At 37.7% G+C, this 22,483-nt stretch overlaps 1 protein-coding gene across 6 annotated transcripts in view; it reads right to left on the minus strand.

Annotated features, from left to right (window-relative positions):
• Window positions 1-22,483, minus strand: part of LOC122076805 (serine/threonine-protein kinase ATM) — an 85,815-nt gene that overhangs the window by 33,774 nt on the left and 29,558 nt on the right. For all 6 annotated transcript variants that reach the window (XR_006139585.1, XM_042642376.1, XM_042642375.1 and 3 more), the window contains 18 exons: window positions 19,430-19,476; window positions 19,287-19,350; window positions 19,030-19,104; window positions 18,472-18,591; window positions 17,992-18,177; window positions 17,454-17,575; window positions 17,286-17,355; window positions 17,068-17,195; window positions 15,263-15,404; window positions 15,027-15,164; window positions 14,799-14,897; window positions 14,619-14,665; window positions 14,296-14,488; window positions 13,964-14,185; window positions 12,180-12,251; window positions 11,994-12,063; window positions 7,304-7,421; window positions 7,054-7,177 (listed from right to left, as the gene is read on the minus strand). Coding sequence is in view for 5 of the 6 variants with exons in the window: in XM_042642376.1 (XP_042498310.1) it covers window positions 7,054-7,177; window positions 7,304-7,421; window positions 11,994-12,063; window positions 12,180-12,251; window positions 13,964-14,185; window positions 14,296-14,488; window positions 14,619-14,665; window positions 14,799-14,897; window positions 15,027-15,164; window positions 15,263-15,404; window positions 17,068-17,195; window positions 17,286-17,355; window positions 17,454-17,575; window positions 17,992-18,177; window positions 18,472-18,591; window positions 19,030-19,104; window positions 19,287-19,350; window positions 19,430-19,476 (2,037 nt within the window). In the remaining variant the exon portion in view is untranslated. The remainder of the gene's footprint in view (window positions 1-7,053; window positions 7,178-7,303; window positions 7,422-11,993; window positions 12,064-12,179; window positions 12,252-13,963; window positions 14,186-14,295; window positions 14,489-14,618; window positions 14,666-14,798; window positions 14,898-15,026; window positions 15,165-15,262; window positions 15,405-17,067; window positions 17,196-17,285; window positions 17,356-17,453; window positions 17,576-17,991; window positions 18,178-18,471; window positions 18,592-19,029; window positions 19,105-19,286; window positions 19,351-19,429; window positions 19,477-22,483) is intronic.

Below are 22,483 nucleotides of genomic sequence, written 5' to 3' on the forward strand. Positions count from 1 at the left end.
CAGTTTGGGAAGCAATAGTAGAAACCAATAAGGGAAAACAATCAAAGCTACTGATTTGGGAATCAAAACAAGCGTTAGAAGACTATTGTGAAAAGGGGAGGAGGAGTCCTGCACAAGCCACAGGCTCCTCCCTTGATGTTTTCCTAGTCCAACTAGGATTGGTGTCTAAGTTAGAAGCTAGTAAGCCAATGTTAGTTTTCTATTATGTTTGGGATTCCTATTCCTAGTAGGCCTTCTATCTTACTTGTAATAGCTGATTTGAGCTCTATAAAAAGAATAGAAGTGCGCAACCCCAAACACACAATAGGGACTCCCTTGCACAAATCGCAGGGCTCTTTACATGGTATTAGAGGGTTGATCCTCAAGCAAAAATCAATCAAAGTTCTTTCTTCTTCCATAAGCAAAAAGTTCTTTCTTCTTCCATAAGTAATAACCCCTCTCTCCATCACAGGTTGTTACTCTAGGCTCCATGATTTTTAGAGGGGGTGGTTTCATCCCCTAGTTTGCTGGATTTTTGAATGAAGTATTGATTAAGCTGTAATCAATTATATGGTGTGAAGGATTATCTCTAAGTAACTCCTAGTGGTTGCTGGTTTGGTTTTTTGGATTGAAGATTGAAGTATTCAAGAGGTGAAAAAATTGATCAAAGCTGTCAAAGTTTTGGCACTTTGCCAAAATCGATTTTGGTCATATCTTTTTGTTCGGAGCTTAGTTTGGAAAACCTCTAAAGTGGTTTTCTTCCCCACCTACCCAAAAACACTCGATCCATTTTTAGCTCCATTAGAGCCTTACAACCCAAACCGCAGGTAACCCTGGATTGGCCTAAAATGGGGTTTTGCGAATTGAGCTAATTCTTCCTGATTTGGTGATTTTGGGTGACAATTTAGTTGTTCTTCTATTAGGATTAGTTAGATACATAAGATCAATTGATTGTGTGATTTGTTTCCTGATTGTATGTTCTCTGGTAATTCTCTTTTGCTTTAATGGCTGACACTGAGCCAAAGAGTATTGTTACTGAGGTGATATCTTCATCCTCTCATAGAATTACAGAGAATAAACTTATAGGAGCTGCAAATATTCAACAATGGAAGAAAATTGTACAATTAGTGTTAACTGGCCGAGAACAGCAGGATCATCTTACAAAGGAGAAACCTGCTAAGGATGCTACATGGGACACTGTTGATGCACATATTCTGGGCCAGATATTGAACTCGATGGATAACTCTATCGTTGATATTGTTACTCACATCGATACTGTGAAGGAGTTGTGGGATTACCTGAACGTTCTGTATTCTGGACAGAAAAACAATTCCCGTATTTATGAGCTATCTCAGGATTTTTATAGGGTTGATCGGAAGGGTCGACCTCTGACTCAATACTTTGTTGATTTCAAGAGGATGTATGAGTTAAACTCTCTACTTCCTATTAGTAGTGATGCTAAGAAGATGCAGAACCAGTGGGAACAACTTGCAGTTATGGGTTTCTTGGGTGGACTTGGACCAGAGTATGATGTTGCCCGGTCTCAGATTCTTGGAGGTGATAAAGTGGCCTTTGTTGCAGATACCTTTTCTCGAGTCTTACGAGTAGCTTGAGAGAATTCTCATGATCCTTCACCTACACCAACGGAGAGCTCCGCTCTTGTATCTCAAAATAATAATCGAGGTGGGGTTCGTAATGCTGGTAGTGGAAGTAATAAGGGTCAACCTTCTAGTACATCCAACACTTCAGATGGTTCAGGTACAGCACGAACATGTTACCATTGTGGTAAACCAAGACATATCCAATGCTTTTGCTGGAAACTTCACGGCAAACCTCCTTAGAAACAATTTTCTAATTCAGCAGCAGTTACTGAGTCTTCTCAGCCTAGACAATTTGAAGGAAAAATGGTCAAGATGACAGATGAAGAATTTGCACGGTATACTTAATTTCAGACTCCTCAACCTTCCACTGCTTTTTGTCCATACAGGTAATGTTACTGCATGTTTTTCTTCATCTTCTCGACCCTGGATTATTGATTTAGGCGCATCAAACCATATGTCTAGTATGTCAGGTATATTCAAGGATTAAAGTATCGGTCGTCGTATCGGTCGGTCAAAATTAAGATACGTATCGGAGGGTATCGTATTGTATCGGAGATACGCTAAGATACGCTAAAGATATGCACATAAATGGATAGGAAACACTTTTTTATATACATTTGCATAAAAAAAATAGTTAAAAAAAATTATATATAACATGTATTATGGATAAACAGTAAATTGAGAGTATCGCACTAAGAATCTAAGGTTTGTAATTGTCCCATAAATGTAAAATCCTTGTTCTCAACCTTGATTTCCACCTTAGAGAGAAAAATGGTTGGCAGCAACTTTGGAACAAAAACACCTCAAAAAATTATGTTTTTCTAAAAAATTGCCCATTTTGGCCATTTTATGACCGTATCGGTACGTATCGGTGTGTATCGGTCGATACATACCGATACACACCGATACGTACCGATACATACCGAAACGTATATTTCACTTCAATTTTGAATTTTTCATAGAGTATCGGTACGTATCGGTGAGTATCGGTGGTGTATCAGTGCGTATCGGTATGTATCGTAGGATACATATCGATACATAACGATTTTAAAATTTTCATGATACGTATCGGTATGTATCGTGCCGATGCCTACCGATAAGGATACGTATAGGCCGATACGGCACGATACGCACCGATACTTAAAACCATGGGTATATTTTCCTCCTTTCAATAGTCTTCTGCTAATTTCACATTGGCTAATGGATCGGTTGTCAAAGTCAAAGGCTCTGGAAATATTCGTCTTAACTCTTCTTTGTAGTTATCGTCTGTTCTTCTGTTACCCAATTCTCCGTTTAACCTTTTATCTGTGAGTAAGTTTACTCAAAAGCTTATAAGTGTTCTATACCTTTTTCTCCTTATTCATGTGCTTTTCAGAATCTTAGGAAGAAGAAGACAATTGGTAGAGGTCGTAGAGTTGGGGGGCTTTATCTGTTTGAAGACAATTCTACTTCTGTTGCGTGTTCAAGTATCCTCAGCCCCCATCAAATCCATTGTCGCCTAGGACATCCGTCTTTGCAGAGTTTACAAAAGCTTGATCCTTGTTTCCGTTCTATTTCCACTTTAGATTGTGAGTCGTGTCAGTTTGGAAAGCTTCACTGTGTAAGCTATCCACCTAGAATCAATTAAAGGTATGCCCATCCTTTTTCTTTAGTTCATTCGGATGTATGGAGTCTTTATCCCATTACTTCCAAATTAGGATTTCGATATTTTATTCCTTTTGTTGATGAATATTCTAGAGTTACTTGGATTTATTAAATGAACATCGATCATAGTTACTTTCAATTTTTTACAACTTTGTTGCTGAAATTTAGAATCAGTTTAATATCACTATCAAGGTTTTACGAAGTGATAATGCCATACTTTTCGGGTCCTCTCTCAGTTTATGGTTGGATGTGGTATGATTCACTTATCTTCCTGCTCACACCCCAGCAAAATGGTGTTGCTGAGCGGAAAAATAGGTTTTACGAAGTGATATTGGAGGTTGCTCGGTCTCTTTTGCTTGAGATGAAAGTGTCTAAACTATTTTGGTCAAACACAGTCTTAACTATTTGTTATCTTATAAATTGGATGTTTTCATCATTATTATAGGGTGATATTCCCCATTCTCTACTATTTCCTTCTAATCCTTTATTTATTCCTCCTCCTTGTATTTTTTGTTGTGTTTGCTTTATTTGTGATCATCGTCCCGGTTCGTCAAAGTTGGATCCGCGTGCTCTTAAGTGTATCTTTTTAGGTTACTCACATACTAAAAAAGGTTATCATTGTTACTGCCCTACACTTCTGAAATATTTTGTTACTATTGATGTATCCTTTGAGTCCGTTGTTATGTCTGACATGGATGATGATCTACCCCTATATATTAATCAAAATTATTCCCCACAGGTTACTGCAGATACAGTGGTGCTACCACCTTCCACAGTTGTGCTTCCACCACTAGTCGATACGATCATCTACACTCGTCGTCCTCGTACAGATTCCGCACCCCTTGTCTCTACGGTTCCTACCTCGTCAACTTCATCTAGGGTCCCTGATCTAGGTATTTCCATTTTTGATATTGATGTTCCTATTACATAGCATAAGGGTGTTAGGAGTTGTACCCAACATCCAATTTTCAATTTTGTTTCTTATTCTTGCCTGTCTTCCTCTTTTCATACTTGTCTTTCCACTTTATCTTGTCATCCTGTTCCTAAGTCTGTTGCAGAAGCATTGTCTGGTTCTGGCTAGAGGACAGCTATGGAAGAGGAGTTATTGGTTTTGGATACAAATCATACTTGGGATCGTGAACCATTACCTCCAGGTAAGTCCATTATTGGTTGTCGATGGGTCTATATTGTTAAAGTAAACCTCGATGGTTCTCTTGCTCAATTGAAGGCTCGGTTAGTGGCCAAGGGCTACGCACAAGTGTATGGGATTGATTATCTGGATACTTTCTCCCCTGTGACCAAGTTGGCTTCTGTTCGTATTCTGATATCTCTTGTTGCATCTTCTTATTGGTTGTTATATCAACTCGATGTGAATAATGCTTTTCTTTATAGTGATTTACATGAAGATGTTAATATGGAGCAACCACCAAGGTTTGTTGCTCAGGGGAAGTCCGATATGGTGTGCAAACTAAAGAAATCAAACTAAAGAAATCGTTGTATGGTTTGAAGCAGTCTCCTTGAGCGTGGTTTGGCAGGTTCACTGATGTGGTTCGTGAGTTTGGTCTGTCAAGGTGTGACAGTGATCATTCAATATTCTATCAGAAGTCTGGCATAAGAAGGATATTTCTTGTTGTTTATGTTGCTGATATTGTCATCACTAGAGACGATATAGAAGGGATCCAAAGTCTGAAAACACATCTACAACAGAAGTTCAAACCAAGGATCTAGGACAGTTGAAATATTTCTTGGTATTGAGGTTGCTCAATTAAGAAAAGGTATTTTCCTCTCTTAGAGAAAATATGTTTTGAATTTGCTAACAGAGACTGGAATGTTAGTGTCCAAGCCTTCGGATACTCCTATGGATCCAAATGTGAAGCTTATAGTTGAAAGTGGTGACTTGTTAGATGATCCTGAGAAGTATCGAAATTGGTGGGAAAGTTTAATTATTTGACAATGACTAGGCCTGATATTGCCTTTCCTGTGAGTGTTGTGAGTCAGTTTCTTTCTTCTCCATGGACATCTCATTGGGATGTTGTTAGTCATATTCTACGGTATCTCAAGAAGGCTCCAGGTAGTGGTTTGCTTGACTCTGATCATGGACATTGTCGCGTTGAGGGTTTTTGTGATGCTATTGGGCTGGATCTCCTGTTGATAGGCGATCAACTACTGGGTACTGTACATTTGTTGGAGGAAATCTTGTGTCTTGGAAGAACAAAAAGCAGACTGTTGTGGCTAGGTCTAGCGCAGAGTCTGAGTATCGTGTAATGGCTCATGTCACCTGTGAGTTGATGTGGATAAAGCAGTTGTTGACAGAACTTGGGTTTTAATGCATGTCATCTATGAAGTTGTGGTGTGATGACCAAGTTGTGATCCATATTGCATCTAATCTAGTGTTCCATGAGAGGACAAAACATATTGAGGTTGACTGTCATTTTGTTCGAGAGAAGCTACAACAAGGAGTTAATTCTACAAGTCATGTTCGCAAAGGAGAACTTGCCGATGTTTTCACTAAATCTTTGGGAAGTGGTAGAATGGATTATATTTGTAACAAGTTGGGCATGATTAACATCTATGCTCTAGCTTGAGGGGGTGTGTTAGAAGACTATCGTGAAAAGGGGAGGAGTCTTGCACAAGCCACATGCTCCTCCCCTGATGTTTTCCTAGTCCAAATAGGATTGTCCCAGTTCAACTAGGATTGGTGTCTAAGTTAGAAGCTAGTAAGCCTATGTTAGTTTTCTATTATGTTTGGGATTCTTATTCCTAGTAGGACTTGTATCTTACTTTTAATAGCTGATTTGCGCTTTATATAAAGAATAGAAGTGGGCAGCCCCAAACACACAACAGGGCCTCTCTCTCTCTCTCTCTCTATATATATATATATATATTTTACAAGAAGCAAATCTGCAACCCAAAATCTCAATGTCAATCTGAGATCAGAACTACATTCCGAGGACCAAAATATGAAAGACTGGTATGAAAATATATAAATAAATATATATATATAGAGAGAGAGAGAGACATAGAAAGAGAGAAGCAACTATGTACATACAAAAGAAAATTACAATGAACCTGAATATATAACAGAACCCCTCCCCATCTTAACACTCCCCCCGCAAACTGATGCTGGGTGACAACATCAGGTCATCAACAAAATACTGATGTTGAGCCGATTACATAACTTTTTGTAAAAATGTTAGCATTCTTATGAGCAGAAGCTATGTATGGAAGAGAAATCAAGCCACTAAGTATTTCTCGTGGATGAAGTGGCAATCAACCACAATATGTTTATCCACAATGCTGATAAGGTGTCAGTCTATGACCTGACTCGTTTGGAGTAATAGTTCAGTGGGGAGTCTTAAAGATGTAACCTCATTTTACTTCAACTCACCATGATGACATCAAAAAATTTGTCATTGCTTTAAGAATGATTCTCTACTTCAGAAGTGTGATTGCTTCAGGCTTCAAAGCATAGTTGTCACAGCATCTAGGTGACCGAAGGCATTGGACGAGGCAACGGAGGCATCCAGGGTACCTAGACGCCTAGGCGAGCCTTGACAACTATGCTTTAAAGTGCGACTACTGTTGGCATTTGGCACTAGCCCTACGTTAGTTAGCCGAGACCTTGGAATTGGAAATACTGTAAATGAATTCACTTTATAAGGCTTGAAAAAGGCAGATGGGGCGAGGAAGCAAGTCAAAACCACGATTTACGAAATAAGGAATCAACAAACAAAGTTAGGATTGAATAGAAAGCAAAGTTTTACGGGTCCACATTAAAAACTCTAAAATCATTTATTAGAAAGAAAAGGGAAAGAGGGGGGAAAAAAACCTGTGATGAAATTAATTTGCAAAGATCAATACTAAAATCCTTCCTTCTAGCCAGATTAGCAAGAACATTTGGCAGCAGCAGCTCAGCAACTTCAGCCTTCAACAATACTATATCTTGGCATAACCTGAAAGTCCATGTAAAACTAGTGAAGCAACTTGATTTTGACAAATGAATTTAATTATAGACTGAATAAAAATATGTTTGAAAGCTAGGAAAAAAAATTAGTCTCGGGGGAAATGTAGGTTCATACCTTAGAATCATATCATTGCTATAACGAATAAGTGAGTAAACAAGGGGACATATCCAGGTATCATATGTTTTTCCATGTGTTGTCCAGACAGAAGAGTTCTCCAAAGAAATAGCCTCATCTGTAATGGCATTAAATGAAATTGAAAAACCCAAGTGTATTGACAACAAAAACAAAGTATCATGGAGACAAGATTTTCCCAATGACGTAGCTTCAGCTGTAAATGGAATTTAAAGGAAATGAAAAAGTTTGCAAATTCAGACAAATTAATTAAACAAGGAATTTATGTCAATCAGGCCATGCAGTTTTGACACACTTCTTGGTTACAAAAAGCCAACTTAAAAACCACAAAGACAAGAAAGCAGTGCACAAATGCCTTAACCTTTTCTGTTATATGCATAAAAATAAATGTATTCGACTTTGAATAACTGAGCATTAGCATGTGCAGTTTATATCCAAGCTATCATTCACATTTGCATCTTTGACACAAGTAAGAAAACAGTATCCCTCATGCTACTTATGTTGAAATGGTATTGAAGATACTGAGCATCTATTATTCTCCTACCCCTTCTCCTCCTCAGTCTAGAAGAAAGTTCTCAGTAGTGGCATGAATCCTTCCCCTCCACAGAGAGAGAGAGAGTGGATTTGGGTAGATATGACTTTAGCAGGGAATTCTATTTGTGATACCACAAGCAAGCAGGCCTTTTGTGTCACCATCAACCATATTTGGATAGAATATAATCTTCACAGAGTGGATTTGGGTAGATATGACTTTAGCAGGGAATTCTATTTGTGATACCACAAGCAAGCAGGCCTTTTGTGTCACCATCAACCATATTTGGATAGAATATAATCTTCACAGATAGACATCCCACTCCCGATCCTTTGATAAGATTTGAAATTCCATCTTCTTTGATGTTAGCTCTATGCCATCCTTGCTCCCCCATCTTAATGTAAGTAATTCCCAAGGAACAAGCCCATTGTTGTCTTCTGGGGTTTGCCCCTCTCTCTTTTGCAGCCGGCTGACCCCATCCCTTGATGGGTTGTCGCTGGTTGTTTGGTTCGTTTGCTTGTTTTTGTTTTCTTTTCCCCCTTCAAGGCCCTTGTATCTTTCCTTTTCTTCATTGGTTATGACTTCTTTATTCACCAAAAGATAAAAATCCCAGAAAAGGAGAAAAAAAAAATGAAAGTATCCAACTGACATGGTCCCATGGTTTTTAAAACCGGAAAGACTATCTGATTTGGTTTGCAGGTTTCCTTCAGTTAGAGTTAATACAAAGTTGTATCTATCAATAGTTGAACTTGAAAGTCTAACTGAGTAATTAAGTAGTGAAATCCCATTCATTATATGCCAATCCACATCATGATGCATAAAGGTCATAGCCAATGCATGAGGGTCCTGCCACAGTGGGGTTTGGGGAAGGTCATACTGTACTTACCCCCGCTTCACAGAGAGGCTGTTTCTAGACTCGAACCTGCAACCAAGTCATGATGGAGCAATCTTACCGTTGTGCTAAGGTCCACCCTCTATCATGATGCATAATGGCTTCATTTTTATTTATTTCTCTCCATTTTTTATTTTCCCAAAAATAATTTATTTATTTTCAAATTAACTTTTCAAGCCAATGTTTGACTGGTCAAAACTGATAGAACCAAAGAAATGGCCCAAGGCCCTTTCCAGTTCCGCGCTCGCTCCAATTTTAAAACTATGAACTGTCCTAATATTTGAAAGTTTTTGCAAAAGGTGGCCTCTCTCAAGATTTGAATCCATGTCCACACATTGGCAGACCGAGCTTTTCACCGTTGCACCAAGCAATGGTCCCCCTAGAAATGTATCCAGCTATCGTCACTAACTAGTTTGTTGGTAAGTCAGAGTAGCTATTTAACAATTAGTTATGTGCGTTATGTGTTAAAGAATTTTCAATAAGTATAGTTTAATAAGTTCCATTGTATAATTCTGAACAAGTTCATCATGCAACTATTTCAAAGCACTTTCCATCAGTTTGAAACTAGACTGCCAATTTCAAGAGAACAAAATGAAAGAGTCCTTGTTTTCATGTTCAAGGTCATACTAGAAAATAAGCAAGTGTTGTAGTGCAAAAATTCCTTTTGAATGAAAAAAAATTAAAACCTTCAACTATTCTAGAACTTACTCCTCCATTCATCGGGAAAGTCGTATTCTTTAACACAACTTTTTCTACTAACAAACTCCTTAATTATGGCTGCATTGTAGCTAGGAAAAGGGTTAGATCTCCTATACATTTTATAGAACTACTCAGCCTTATCCCAACTAAATGATGATAGCTACATGGATCCTTACCCTCCAATCAGCTCCATTCAAAGTCATACATGATATAAGGCCTAAGCTATGCATGAATTTTCTCGCTACTTCTCCAAGGTCATCTTAGGTCTGCCCCCAACTCTTTTAGCTCCTTCAATCTGAATCAAATCACTCCTCCGTACTAGAGCATCTAAAGGACTCTGTTGTACATGGTCATGCTACCTCAAATGACTTTCTTGCAGCTTATCATGCATTGCAGCTAATCACAAATAAGCTCTAATTTGGTCATTCCATACTTTATTGTTCTTAATTTTACCACACATCCATCTCAACATCCTCATCTCAGCTATATTGAGTTTAACTATACGATGTGTCTTAACTGCCCAGCATCCCACGCCATACATCATGGCCCGTCATATGATTGTCCTATACAATTGTCTTTCAAGTTTTAAGGGAATAATTCAATCCCCACAACACTCCAGACACACCTCTCCACTTCATCCGTCCTATTTTAACTCTTTGTAACACTCCAAATGCACCTTATATACATTTATACAGTATTTTTTTTTATATATTGTATATTATAAGATACCTCTAAACAATCAACTCATATTGGAAGTCAAAGTAGTTCCTTTCCTAATTTCAAATCAACTGAATGTTCATAAGTAATGACTCAAAGGAGTTATTATAAAATGATTGATGACTCCAAACAATCAATGTCGACCACCTCTTTTATGAATGTCCCTTCTTCATTGTAATTTGGAAAGGAGTTTAGGACAAATGCTGGCCAAGCAATAGAAGAATTCTTCCTCTAGCGAGATAATGGATTTGGGTTAATCTGACGTAATGTCATCCACAAGCTTACCTTTGGTGCAGCCATTAATCAGGTTTGCATGGAACGCAGTCTCCGAAGAAGGTCCTCTTAACTCTCGATCCTTCGATAAGATTTCGAGGTCTATAGTTGGAGGAACTTAGGAATGAAGCCTATGAAAGTTCTAGGATTTACAAGGAAAAGACCAAAGCTTTCCATGATAAGTACATTCTGGGTAAATCTTTTGCAATTGGTGATAAGGTCTTATTGTACAACTCTCGATTGCAGCTTTTCCCTGGTAAGCTTAGATCCTGATGGGATGGCCCGTTTATTGTCCATAATGTACATCCCCATGGGGCTGTGGAGATTTTGAATCCAGGAACAGGGGTAATTTCGAAGGTTAATGGTCAGTGTTTGAAATCATTCCTCGAGTTTCCTACTACTGGTAGTGAAGAGATCATGGATCTCCATGAACCTCTTTACATTGATGACTAACTTTTAATCAGGTATGACCCCCTTGCATTGTCTTCGTTTTTAATTCTTTCCATGCATTGAGGACATTGCATGACTTAAGTGTGGGGGAGGGAAATCAATTTCTGCTTTTTCCACTTTGTTTTATTTGTTTTTTTTTTGAGCTTGCTAAAGGATGAAGTCCTACTTTGGCTTTTGGCTAATGATCATACCATTCGGTTGTTTCATTAATGTGAAAAATAAAAGTTTTGACTAAGGTACCCATTTTGAACGTATAAAAACCCTGTTGAGAAGAAAGAAACAAGCCTGTGTCTTGAGATGTGACTTTCTTTTGAAAAATAAGAGACCCCTGTTTTATGGTGTTGGACCATATGTAAGTCTGTGGGTTCCTTGTACATTTGATTTGGAGTTAAGGGATTCTCCAAGGAACATGCTAATTGTTATATCCTGGGGTTTCTCATCTCCTTACTGCAGCCCTTTGTCCCTACCCCTTAACAGTAGGGTGCTGCTTTGTTAGCTTTGGTTCTCCTGTATTTTCTCCCTCCCCCTTTAGGGGTTCCTTGTATCCCCTCTTTCTTTCGCCAATGAATTCTTTATCACCCCAAAAAAATGACTCAAAGGAGTCAAAAAGAAAGGAAGTCAGGAGCCAGGTAAGCCACAATAACCAAAGGAATAGAAAGCAAGCCCTAAGCAGCACGGAAATCATATATTCATATTTCGCTATCAACCCAACCAGAATAAGCACACACTTCCTCATGGGTGGGAAAATTACTTAGTGGACAGTACATTTGGTGTAAAGAGATTTCCACATGCTTCTCCAAATTACAAACTTGGCATCGTTAACACATTTCACATGTGAGTTATGCGTTGGGAAATTAATGGACCCTAGACAGTGTTTACCATGAACGACTTTAGGCGGGCCTCAATTAACTGATTCCAACCAAATTAGTGAAAAATAGAGTTAGAAGCTATAAGCCATGAAACTACTCTGTAGCATAACTACAATTAGGTAAAACCTTTTGACAACTAAAAATATAGGACAAGAAACCACTTTTTGAGCCAATAATATAAATTAATTGTAAGTGCAGGAAATACGGTCGAAGACAATCAACATAGGTCAACAGTAATACCATTGGATTTTCTTTCTAAGTCCAATAGAAACTTCTCAACAATTTCCATTTTAACACCCTTCGAGTGAACCTGCAATGACAGAACCATCATAATATAAATATAAATGTGATAGGAGCACACATATATCCATTGATGCATAGATGGCATATTATGATTACTGAACAGTACAAAATATTTAGTTTTACCTCAATAAGAGACCTCTCATAAGAACCGAAAGATAGCAGAGCTCCCTGACCCCTATTAGTTGAAAGTATTCCCTGGTTTCAACAAATCATACGATTAAATTTTTCACAACGAATGCAAAACATAACTTGGAAATAACAAGTACTGTCAGAAACTAAATCACCAAATAAAAGTAATACGTCCACAAGTTGAGTTAGAAACACAAAACTCGGCAACATGATGTGGGGAGAAACATACGCACAGCAAAGGAAAAGCCAGCACCAGATGACAATAGCAATAATAATAGTAGGGAATAAGGTTAACCAGCAGAGACTAACAGATAATACGGAAGATAATATTAAAGAAAACCAAGAGAATTTATCTGCACATGTCCAAGCAAGAATTGGGACTGTTGGCTCCTGGAAACTACATGAGGAGTTGAATTATTTCTTAAGCAGTTAGGTTAGCATCGAAAATCAGAGGCCTTTTCTAAATTCTAATGCTTTCAAAGAGCTCAAATTCAAACAGCCACTAAAATTATAACATTCAGAATCTCAAATGTCCACAGAACTCCAACATCTACTCCAATATTAACTACTAAATACCAAGAGTAAAGGCATATCTAGCTGCCCCTTAGCTCCTGCATCGTTAAGCCAACAAGAAAAACGAAAGTTGGATCCGGTTCTGGAAGAAATCCAGCTACAATCCTTCAAAACCCGGATAGTAGGTTACAGCCTAAAATCAAAATCTGTTCATGGTGAATCAGATAGGCACAAGAAGAAGGAAAGGACGCATCAAATCCAGAAGCTCAGATGAAGCTGCAGCAAGTAAAAGCAATACCGACGAATCCAGGAGTTGCAGCTTCTGTATTTCTTTCTTCTTTTTTTTTTTTTTTTTTTTTTTCTTTTTTAAATCTCTCAGTGTACCTTTGCTCTCTCCTAAGTATTGTGGTCAGTACAAGGCCCAAACCAGCTAAACTTTATAGGAGTTCAAGTGGGTTTTGACACATTAACAGGCATTGTCACTTCCCCTCTCCTTCCGTATCATATTCTATTCATAGCAGTTCTTTATTTTCTTGTTAGCTTAGGTCAATATTGGGGGTGGACCTCAGCGCAATGGTAAAGTTTCTCCATTGGTGGTGGGTTCAAGTCTGGAAACAGCTTCTCCATGAAGAGGGGGTAAAGCTGTTACATTATGACCCTCGTGCACTGGGAGGGCCCTTAGGTAAATATTCCCCCAATTAGATATTTTAACTAGGCCTATCTATGTCAATGTTATTCCTCGAGTCCATCATTTATTCGATCAAGTTACCCCGATTTTAAGTGATTGACTTGGGTTACTCGAGTTACTTAAGTTAGAATAGGATTAGTAGAGTTATTAATAAGATGTTTCTCAGTGCAAACAACACTCTTAATAGTTTGATTGAATATCAGCAGGCTTCCATCCATATTTTTTTGTTCCCACCAGGGGTTGCCAGCTCTTTCCCTTGATTTTCAGTAACAAAAATCTAGGGACATCACTGCACAACTGCTCTCTTGTTTCTCGATCCTTCTGCTATGTCATGTGTCTACTTATCTAGTTAAATGTACAGATATAATACGAAAGGAATAGTTAATTACATTTTAACAGAATCAAATAAGGGAAGTTATAGATTGATTTATGTGTGCTTCTCTGAATAGATGTAATATGCGTTGTAACAATAAGTGTACATATATATAACAATAATAGGTAATAAATAGCATCTTATGACCATGACAAGAAGCCAAGATGACTAGTGCAGTAATGGACAGGATCTATGTGGAGTTGCCTGAAGAGCTTGTGAAGCTATATCAATTATCTTCACAGGATGATCCAATAGATACTTCTTTAACAGCCTTATAAGTGTAACCAGAAGTTCTTCTGATACACCACTGCCAGTAGCAGGACTGACTTTTGTACCACTACCATGAGAAACTGGCTGGGGACAAGGGATTGGAGATATATCTTTTGGCAAATGGAAAACAACTAAGTGAGGATCCCCAAAACCAACCTGCAAACATTGATAAGAATGGGGAGAAAATGGTCTCAGAATCCAAATTGTAAAAATACTGCACTGTGGTAAAAGTAAGATAAACTATAAATATAAAAGCTAAAAAATACCCGAGAAATGAAGTCAGACACCAATTGTCGAATTTTAATAGAATTATTAGAACCACACAAGCGGACTAGTGACCAGGCAGCAGAAACAATTTCAGGTTCATATTGCCAGACAGTAAAATTCCCAACAGCATCAGCATTTTTTTCTGGCCGAATAACCTCCTCCGTAAGTAATTTTTTGTGCATTTCTTCAAGACTGCAAAAACAAATATTAATAATTATATAAATAATAAAAATAAATACAAGGTAGCTCATTGTAGTGCACATCAATACTTAAAATTATACGAGCAGATATCCATGTAAGATGAGAAAGTAATGGTGCAAACCTCCATGAAAGCAATCTTTCTGGGAGGTCGGAAGCTCTGCTAACAAACTTCAAAATTCCAATGCACATGTTTCAACTTAGATAATAATAAATGATGTGCTGATCAAGAATTAACGAGAAAAGAGTACTAGTAAAAGAGAGAGAAACAGATCAAACTCCCCCAATATCCATCTTGGTCTACCTTCAAAAAGTGCTCTCTCGGACAGTAGGCTTTGCACAAATCCTGATGAAAACTCCGTATCTGGTTAAAGCACTCAAGATCAGGGAAGGGTTCCAACTCCTAAAAAATAAGGTATGTATCGGAAGGTAAGACCTTAATAATATAACTCAATTCTCAACTCTTTTTAAGGAAAACCAACTTTCAAGCAATAAATTCACAGTCTATGGTAGGAAAGTAAGAGAATCCTACTTTGATGTAACCATACAATAAAGGATCAGAATCCACGATTAGTTGATTAAGCAAAGAGACAACTTGAGAAGGAAACCCAGAAGGTTCACCATTATCTGCAGAAGGAATACAACATGCTACCAACTTTGATACAAAAAACTGCATCATTGTATTAGATTGGATTAGCAAAGAAAAAAGGACAAGAAATTTTAATGAAAAATATCTAGAGACATTGATAGGAAGGAAGAGATAAGTACCTGGAGTTGTTCACCTAGCACATTCATGACATCTTTAGAAGTGTTGCTTTTGAAAGCTTCAAGTATCGTGGACAAAATAACACAACATTGCTCTTGTAAAGGTTCACATCTGACAAATTGTCCGACTAAGTTGAAAAGATAACTGTAAAATAAATAAATTAAACACAAGTATTAGGACAGTGACACAATAACTCAGCTTAATTAGAAAGCAAAACAACACTTAAACTCCCTGGTACCACTGACCAACACAAGAAGAGGAACAGAAGATAACACAAGCCCCTGAAGAGTCTGGTGCTAGCCTTCAATCACGCTGTCATTCCAGGTTCACTGACCAAAATGGACTTAAAGAGGCCTCATGGAATTTATTTTCCTCCAGATCAGAAAAGTACCAGATTTTTATTAAGCACTGGACACTTTCATGGTCAAAAGCAGGAGGTAATTTTAGTTCAAGATATGGGGGATCTGGCCCATTTGAGTTTGGTGTTTTATTTTCACTGATTTTATCTGCAAGTGACCTGACTTAAGCCAATAAGTGAGTTAATCAAGGACATCACGAATTTTCCACTTTCCAGTATCTCCTTAGGTATTTTAGTAACTAATTAAAGTAGTCTAGTCAAATTATAAGTCATTAGCCAGAGTCTTAAGTCTGGTCCTGACAGTTCTGACTTTATTTCAAGTAGCATTAAGAATTTCATTTCATAAATAGACAGACGACTGGGTCTGTTTCTGATCAAACTCTAGAGCAGAGCAAGCAATTTGGTTGACTCTATGGGTATGGTTGTTGCAAATTAACTTTCCTACAATTTTAGTTTCTTAGAGCATTATTGTTTGTTAGGCATCCAAGGTAGAGCCACCATCCCTGAGCCTGATATCTGATGACAATTGGCAACTGGTCAAATCGCAACCATCAATGTGAAAGAGATATTGATCTTTCTAAAACCACATGGTCCAGTAGTCCCAAAAGCATTCAATATAAATTTCTTCAGTTCTGACATGAATCGGTTGAGTTCTATAATTTCTACTGCTTGTGCTAGTAGAAGTTTCTCCTATTCTTGTGTTGAGTTCTATAATTTTTTCTTTTCTTTACCTTTTTTTGAGTCACGATACATGGCTGTCACAGTTGAAGTGACCTTTTAGATTGACTTGGGTTGATACTTGATAAAGCCATACTGGAATCCTGGTCCAGCTGGGATTCATAGTTTGAACACAAGGTGACTTCTCCTTTCTCCATGTTCAGCTGTCACTAGAGGACTATGATTCCAGGTACCCTTGTGATTTTGTCAGTGAAAGTAGCACTGAATCCAGTTTTCAGTACAGAGACTTTGGTATAGTCCATGCTTGGCAAGTAAAGAAATGTGAGCAACAGAAATTAGAATATTTCTCAAGTCTCTAATTCTAATAGTCTTTATACAGAGGTCTTCATATGTAATTCCAAATGAGGTATTTTGGGTGATGGAGACTGGAGAAAATACCTACTTCAGAACCCTAAGTAGGCCCCTTCTTCTTCTTCTTCATCTTCCATTTATTATTGGTCTATTCTTTGCCTATTTCTAGGAAAATAGCCTAACGGCCTAATCCCTTTTACCAATCATAATATCCCCACCACCACCAATGATACTGAATTCTACCAAAAAGAATCAAAATTATAAAAGTTTTTGGGTCCACTAACTGTGAAAATTCGAGTCTGTCCTAGATCAACACAACATGCAAAGATACCAATGACCATGAAAGTAGCATTCATATTAGGTTTTCACGCATAAGAAAATAACAATCATATAAATTCCAAAAACTTTGAGAGAACTTACCAGGAAGTGCTTGGAACAACTACCCTATGCCCAATTATATTGATAAGCACATGAATTCCAGACAAGTGATGACACCTATGCCTATAATGAACTGCTTCTGTAACTTTGTAATGCATCTGTAGTATAAACTGCATGGTTGCACAATAACCCTTACGTCACAACAAAAAACAAGAAAAAGAAGGTTTTCACCAAGATAATCTATAGGTACAAATAGTCACCATAAATACTCTGTCTGGACGAAAGATGTTGATTTTATCAACAACACAAATGTTTGCAGGATGATTATCCCTGTGAAAAAACCCCCATAAAATAAGCACTCAAAACATGAGATTTGTATTAAATAGAGCAAACTGAAGCACAAAGGCAGATCATAAGAGAGATTATACGTCTCCAAGAATCCATCAACTACTGTTTGAATTGCAAGCACAATTGTATCCTGGGAAAAGAATGGAATGGTCGGCTTTAAAGCAGAAGATGCAAGTGACAGAATATAACTGACAATTGATACCTGCAACCAACAGAACAGATGTTACATATAAACACACACACACACACACACACACCCAATTATATGAATATTATTCCAAATTTTACTGCAATACTGTAAAGAGTTTCCTGCAACATAGACTAATCAACGTTATATAAATCCAGCGAGACATAAATTATTAAAAAAAATAAAATAAATAAACCCTTCAATCTTTAATAACCATTGCTACAGTTAAGTTGCAATATTGCGACCTGTTGGTTGCAGGCTCAAAACTTGGAAACAGCCACTGCTGCAAAGCAAAGGGTAAGGCTGCGTACCTTTGCCCCTCCCAGACCCTGCAGTAGCAGGAGCCTCGTGCACTGGGACTCTCTTTTTGCATCTATATTCCATAATTTTTTAAAGAGTGAGAAAACATTTTAATATAAGAAAGTACAAACCATATGTTTTTTTATAAGTTTGTCTCGTTCAGGCTCCGTCAATTCGGCAATGTACAAAAGTGAACCCTGGAGCGCGGCAGCCCCTTTTTCACTTCCCTTCTTGTCACTACAATATAATGCCATACATACTGCAAAAATTGGCACAAAATGGCATATTGCAAGATCTCTCAATGGCTGACCAGAAACCTGTCAGGAATCATAAGTCAGGGAAAAAAAAATAAAAATCAAACAGATAAAAGCCACAAGAGGAAGATAGATATAAATATATCAACAATAACACTCCATGCTACCAACTCCTACTCTCCCAATGTCAAATTAAAGGACACACAAGCAGGTTAAAATTTCAAGAGTCCACCAGGTCCATCCAAATTACAAGTTTTTAAGATATTGTGGACAAATTTTAGCTGAAGGCTGTAATTCAGTAGCTAGTAAAGGATGAGGATAGATAAGATGAAGGTAACTAATGTTTGAGACTCCCACCTTAGCAAGTAAAGAGAGATTGGTGGTGTCCCCACCAAAAACTAGAGCTGGAAGAAGCCAAGGGCAACAATATTGCACAAAGTCAATAGCCTCCAATTTAGAAACGAATAGATTCCGTATCTGCAATGCGTTATGCACGGGTAGTCAGACCAAATAACGAGGAATGTCATGCAAATTAGAAATAGACATAAGGGAAAGCCACAGAATGTGGTCAACAACAAGAACCAAAATATGGAAGGACATAATATCCATGCGCAATATAGATTATCAGAAGCAATGTCGTGGACAAAACATAGATTTTTCCCCCTCCCTCTTGCTGAGAAAGAAAGCATGGAAATGACCTAGAAAGAGTGTTAATCAATTGTAAATCAGGCAAGAGTAGAAAGAAGAAAAATAAAAATAATGGAAAAAAGTTTCACCAACAGTTTTTTTTTTTTTTTTTTTTTTTTAAAGAATTGATGATAACTATGAATTACCACTACAACAAAATAACAGGGGTTGTAAATTATTTTAAGTGTTTCTTTTTATTTTTTCTGTACTGAGAATGTAAAATCATACCTCAATAAGCGAAAGTAAGCTCATATTGCAATTGACCCAACAAAAGAGAATAGATCCCATAAGTTCCTCCAAGTACTGTATAAAATTTAGAAATGAGAAATGAAAACACCTGAATTTACAGAGGTATGATATTATCAATCTTAGATAAATATAATATCACTAACTCAAGTTGCAACTGTAGTCCATTTGTACAATAAAACAATGGTAGAAAACCAATATTCATTACCTTAATTCAACAAAAAAAGAATGTTTGTTACCTTAAACCTTGTTGTGTACCGGAGACGTGTTGATAGACTGTCAAGTACTGCATAGACCAATTCCCTGAAGAAAATTGTCGGAAAGTAAAACAAGAACCACCACAAAAAATAACTAGGTGAATAAGTTGTACCAGAAGCCATACCTCAGACAAGGATCAATAGCAGCAAGTGCACATATCATAAAAACAGCCTGCATGTCCAAAAATGCAAAGCAGAGAATAACATAAGAAATTGACAACCGTAAGTGTAAGAATTATATTTTTCCTAGCAATTTGTTACTGTATTAGGGTATATAAGAAAGTACAACTCTAGAAAATAGCATTCCCCACACACCTTTATATCCACTAGCCTAAGAATATGGAACCTCACACTTCTAGGAAAATGAGAAAGATAAACAACCAAACCCCACATCCTTCCCTAATACATTGATCATCTTTGCCATGTAGAGTGTAATCCCATCACCGCTTATTGACAAACGGGAAGAGGAATTAGCTTCCATATCAAATCAGAACAGAAAAGTTAATTTTGAACATGTTCAATTTTGTTACAATTCTTTAAATTATGCAGTAAGGTTGTTTCATTGTGACCAAGTGCTCACGGGCTCGAGTCAAGAAACAACCTCTCCATGAAGCAGGGGTAACATGCGTACATCATGACCATCCCCAGATGCCGCAATGGTGGAAGCCTTGTGCACTGGGTACACCCTTTTTTCTTCTTTAAATTGTGAGGTAAATTAAAGAGGTCAGAACAGCTGGCATTCTCAAATTGATTTGGATGATCTCTGCTAAGAAGAAAATTATTTGGGTGGATTGGATCTAAGCAGGGCTGCTTTGTTATGAATCTATATGGATAGTTGCCCGTTGCCCAGATGCCTTTTGGGTGTGGAGAAAGATCCTCAATCTCAAGCATACAACCCTTGTGATTGTTACCTCTAAGATTGAGGATGGGGTCTCTACTAGACTATGGCTCAACCATTGGCATCCTTTGGGTGTCCTTCCCTTAGTAGGCTCTAGAGAGAGTTACAGTGCGGACTTGCGAAGACACTCTCTAGTTCCGGATATCATTTCCCTAGACGAATGTGCCTACTTTCCCTTGACATAAGCAAGTCTGGTTCAAGGGCCATATTCCTAGCCACAACTTCTGTGTCTGGAGAGTACTTGGGAGATAGACCTCCAAATCTAGATATTTTCGTCAGATTTAAAACTCCATCTCCTTTGAAGTCAAAAGCAAAGTTTCAAGGATCTCCTTTGGTTGTGCTAACTCCCCAAGGAACAGGCATATTTTTTGTTAATGAATAATTATTCACCCAACTAATAAATATATATATATATATATTGGGCTAGGTGGAGGATCTTTGACCAGCTAGGAAACCACTTAAAGTTTTCATTTTAGAGTGAATATCCCTTATTTGTCTAATTAAGATTGCCTTTTGGGTTCCAATTCTAAACGAGTGTTGTTGGAGGTTAGAAAGAAGATTGACTTATTAAACAAACCCTAGGGTTGAGGATCTTTGGACAGATTTCTTTAGGCATACTAAGAGTCTGAGATGCAAGAACCCCTTTGGTTTCAAAATAAATAAATAAATAAATAGACATTAACAGCTCATAGAATGGAGGGTTGAAAGTTCAGGAATTGACTTGGTGGGAAGAGAAAATCCCTTCCTTTGCCAAGAGAAATGATAGACATCTCTTATAATAACTTCCATGTTCTTCTCCTTTCATAAGAGACTTCAGCTTTGGAAGGGCAAGTTACTATCCTATGCGGGTCGTCTAGAATTGATCAGATTAGTTCTTTAGTCCTCTTACTTCTACTGGCTCGGATTTTCAGGCTTCCCCAGTCTTCTATCAAGGCAATGGAGTACCTCATATATGCCTTCCTCCAGAAAGGTTCAGATACTTCCAAATTGCTCCAACCTATCACATCCTCAACCTCAGAGATATTGCTTTTCGGGCCATCTCCTCTTCTAATGATATGGTGCCTCCACCTCCCTTTGGTTTGACTATTGACACCCTATGGGTGTTCTCCTTCCCCTAGTTGGTGCAAGAGCTATCTACAACTTTGGTATTAGTAAGTATGCCACAATTACTTCCATCATACAGGATGACGATTAGGCTCCTCCCCTTGGTTCTCACCCCCCTTTATCAATGGTCTAGAACTCCCTAAGCATAGTTCAAAAACTCGCCAAAATTTCGCTAAATTGGATGGTTTCAACATGTCAAAGACAAAACAAGAGGCAAACCCCATTATAAGCATTGTTTCGCCAAAATTTCGCAAATTTCGGTCACAAAAGTGCAATGTTGCATCAATATTTCAGTCACAGTTCGAATACAGCCTACCAAAATGAGATTTTGAACTATGTCCCCCCTAAGAACATGCAAAAGCATTAGAACACACCATCAAAGTGGTTTAAAACCACAAAACTGAAACATATAAATATAAAGGCATCTTCATTGAAACCCAAGATCTTGTGATAAGAAAAAATGGAAACTCCATTGAAAATAACAATGATAATAAAATAAATGCCTCAAGCAAACCACTAGCTTTCAATTACATAAAATATTGATAGACTAAACAAGGTTCATATAAATGAATTTAGGAAACAGAATAAAAGAAATTCATAATCATCTTATGAATGCTTGAGGGATCGTTTTAATTTGAGCGACCACTTGGCTCTCATTCTCATATTCTACTGAAGTTGTGATGCAGATACGGCTGTCCTTTCTTGGTTGGACCAGCATGACCGGCTTTGGAAGCCAAGAGCCAAGAAGAACCGGTCTAGCCCAGGGTTTTGGTCCAACAAGGGTTGAAAATAAAATTAGTAGTTTACTTAGTATTTTATTTCATGCCTTTATTTTTCAGATTTGAACGTAGGAGTAGGATTTACTTCCTTGCTTTGGTTTCCTTTTTATAGTTGTTTCCTAGTTTAGGTTAGTTTCCATTTCAGTTAAGTTTCTAATTTCATGTTCCTATTTTCCTATATATTGGTTGTAATCGATTGAAGATTTAGAGAGTGATTTTCATTATTGAATGAATGTGTTGAGTGTGATTCTCCTTTTTTTCCCTCTCTACTCTGATCTCCCCTCTCTTCCCTAAGGTTCTCCATCAACTTGATATCAGAGCCGAAGGATCCTATTCCTTCCCCATCTTTCTTCTTCCCTTCCCATTCTCTGTGTCGGATTCCACCGATACTGAGAACA

The sequence above is a fragment of the Macadamia integrifolia genome, chromosome 4 (genome assembly GCF_013358625.1).
Source record: "Macadamia integrifolia cultivar HAES 741 chromosome 4, SCU_Mint_v3, whole genome shotgun sequence".
NCBI lineage: Eukaryota > Viridiplantae > Streptophyta > Magnoliopsida > Proteales > Proteaceae > Macadamia > Macadamia integrifolia.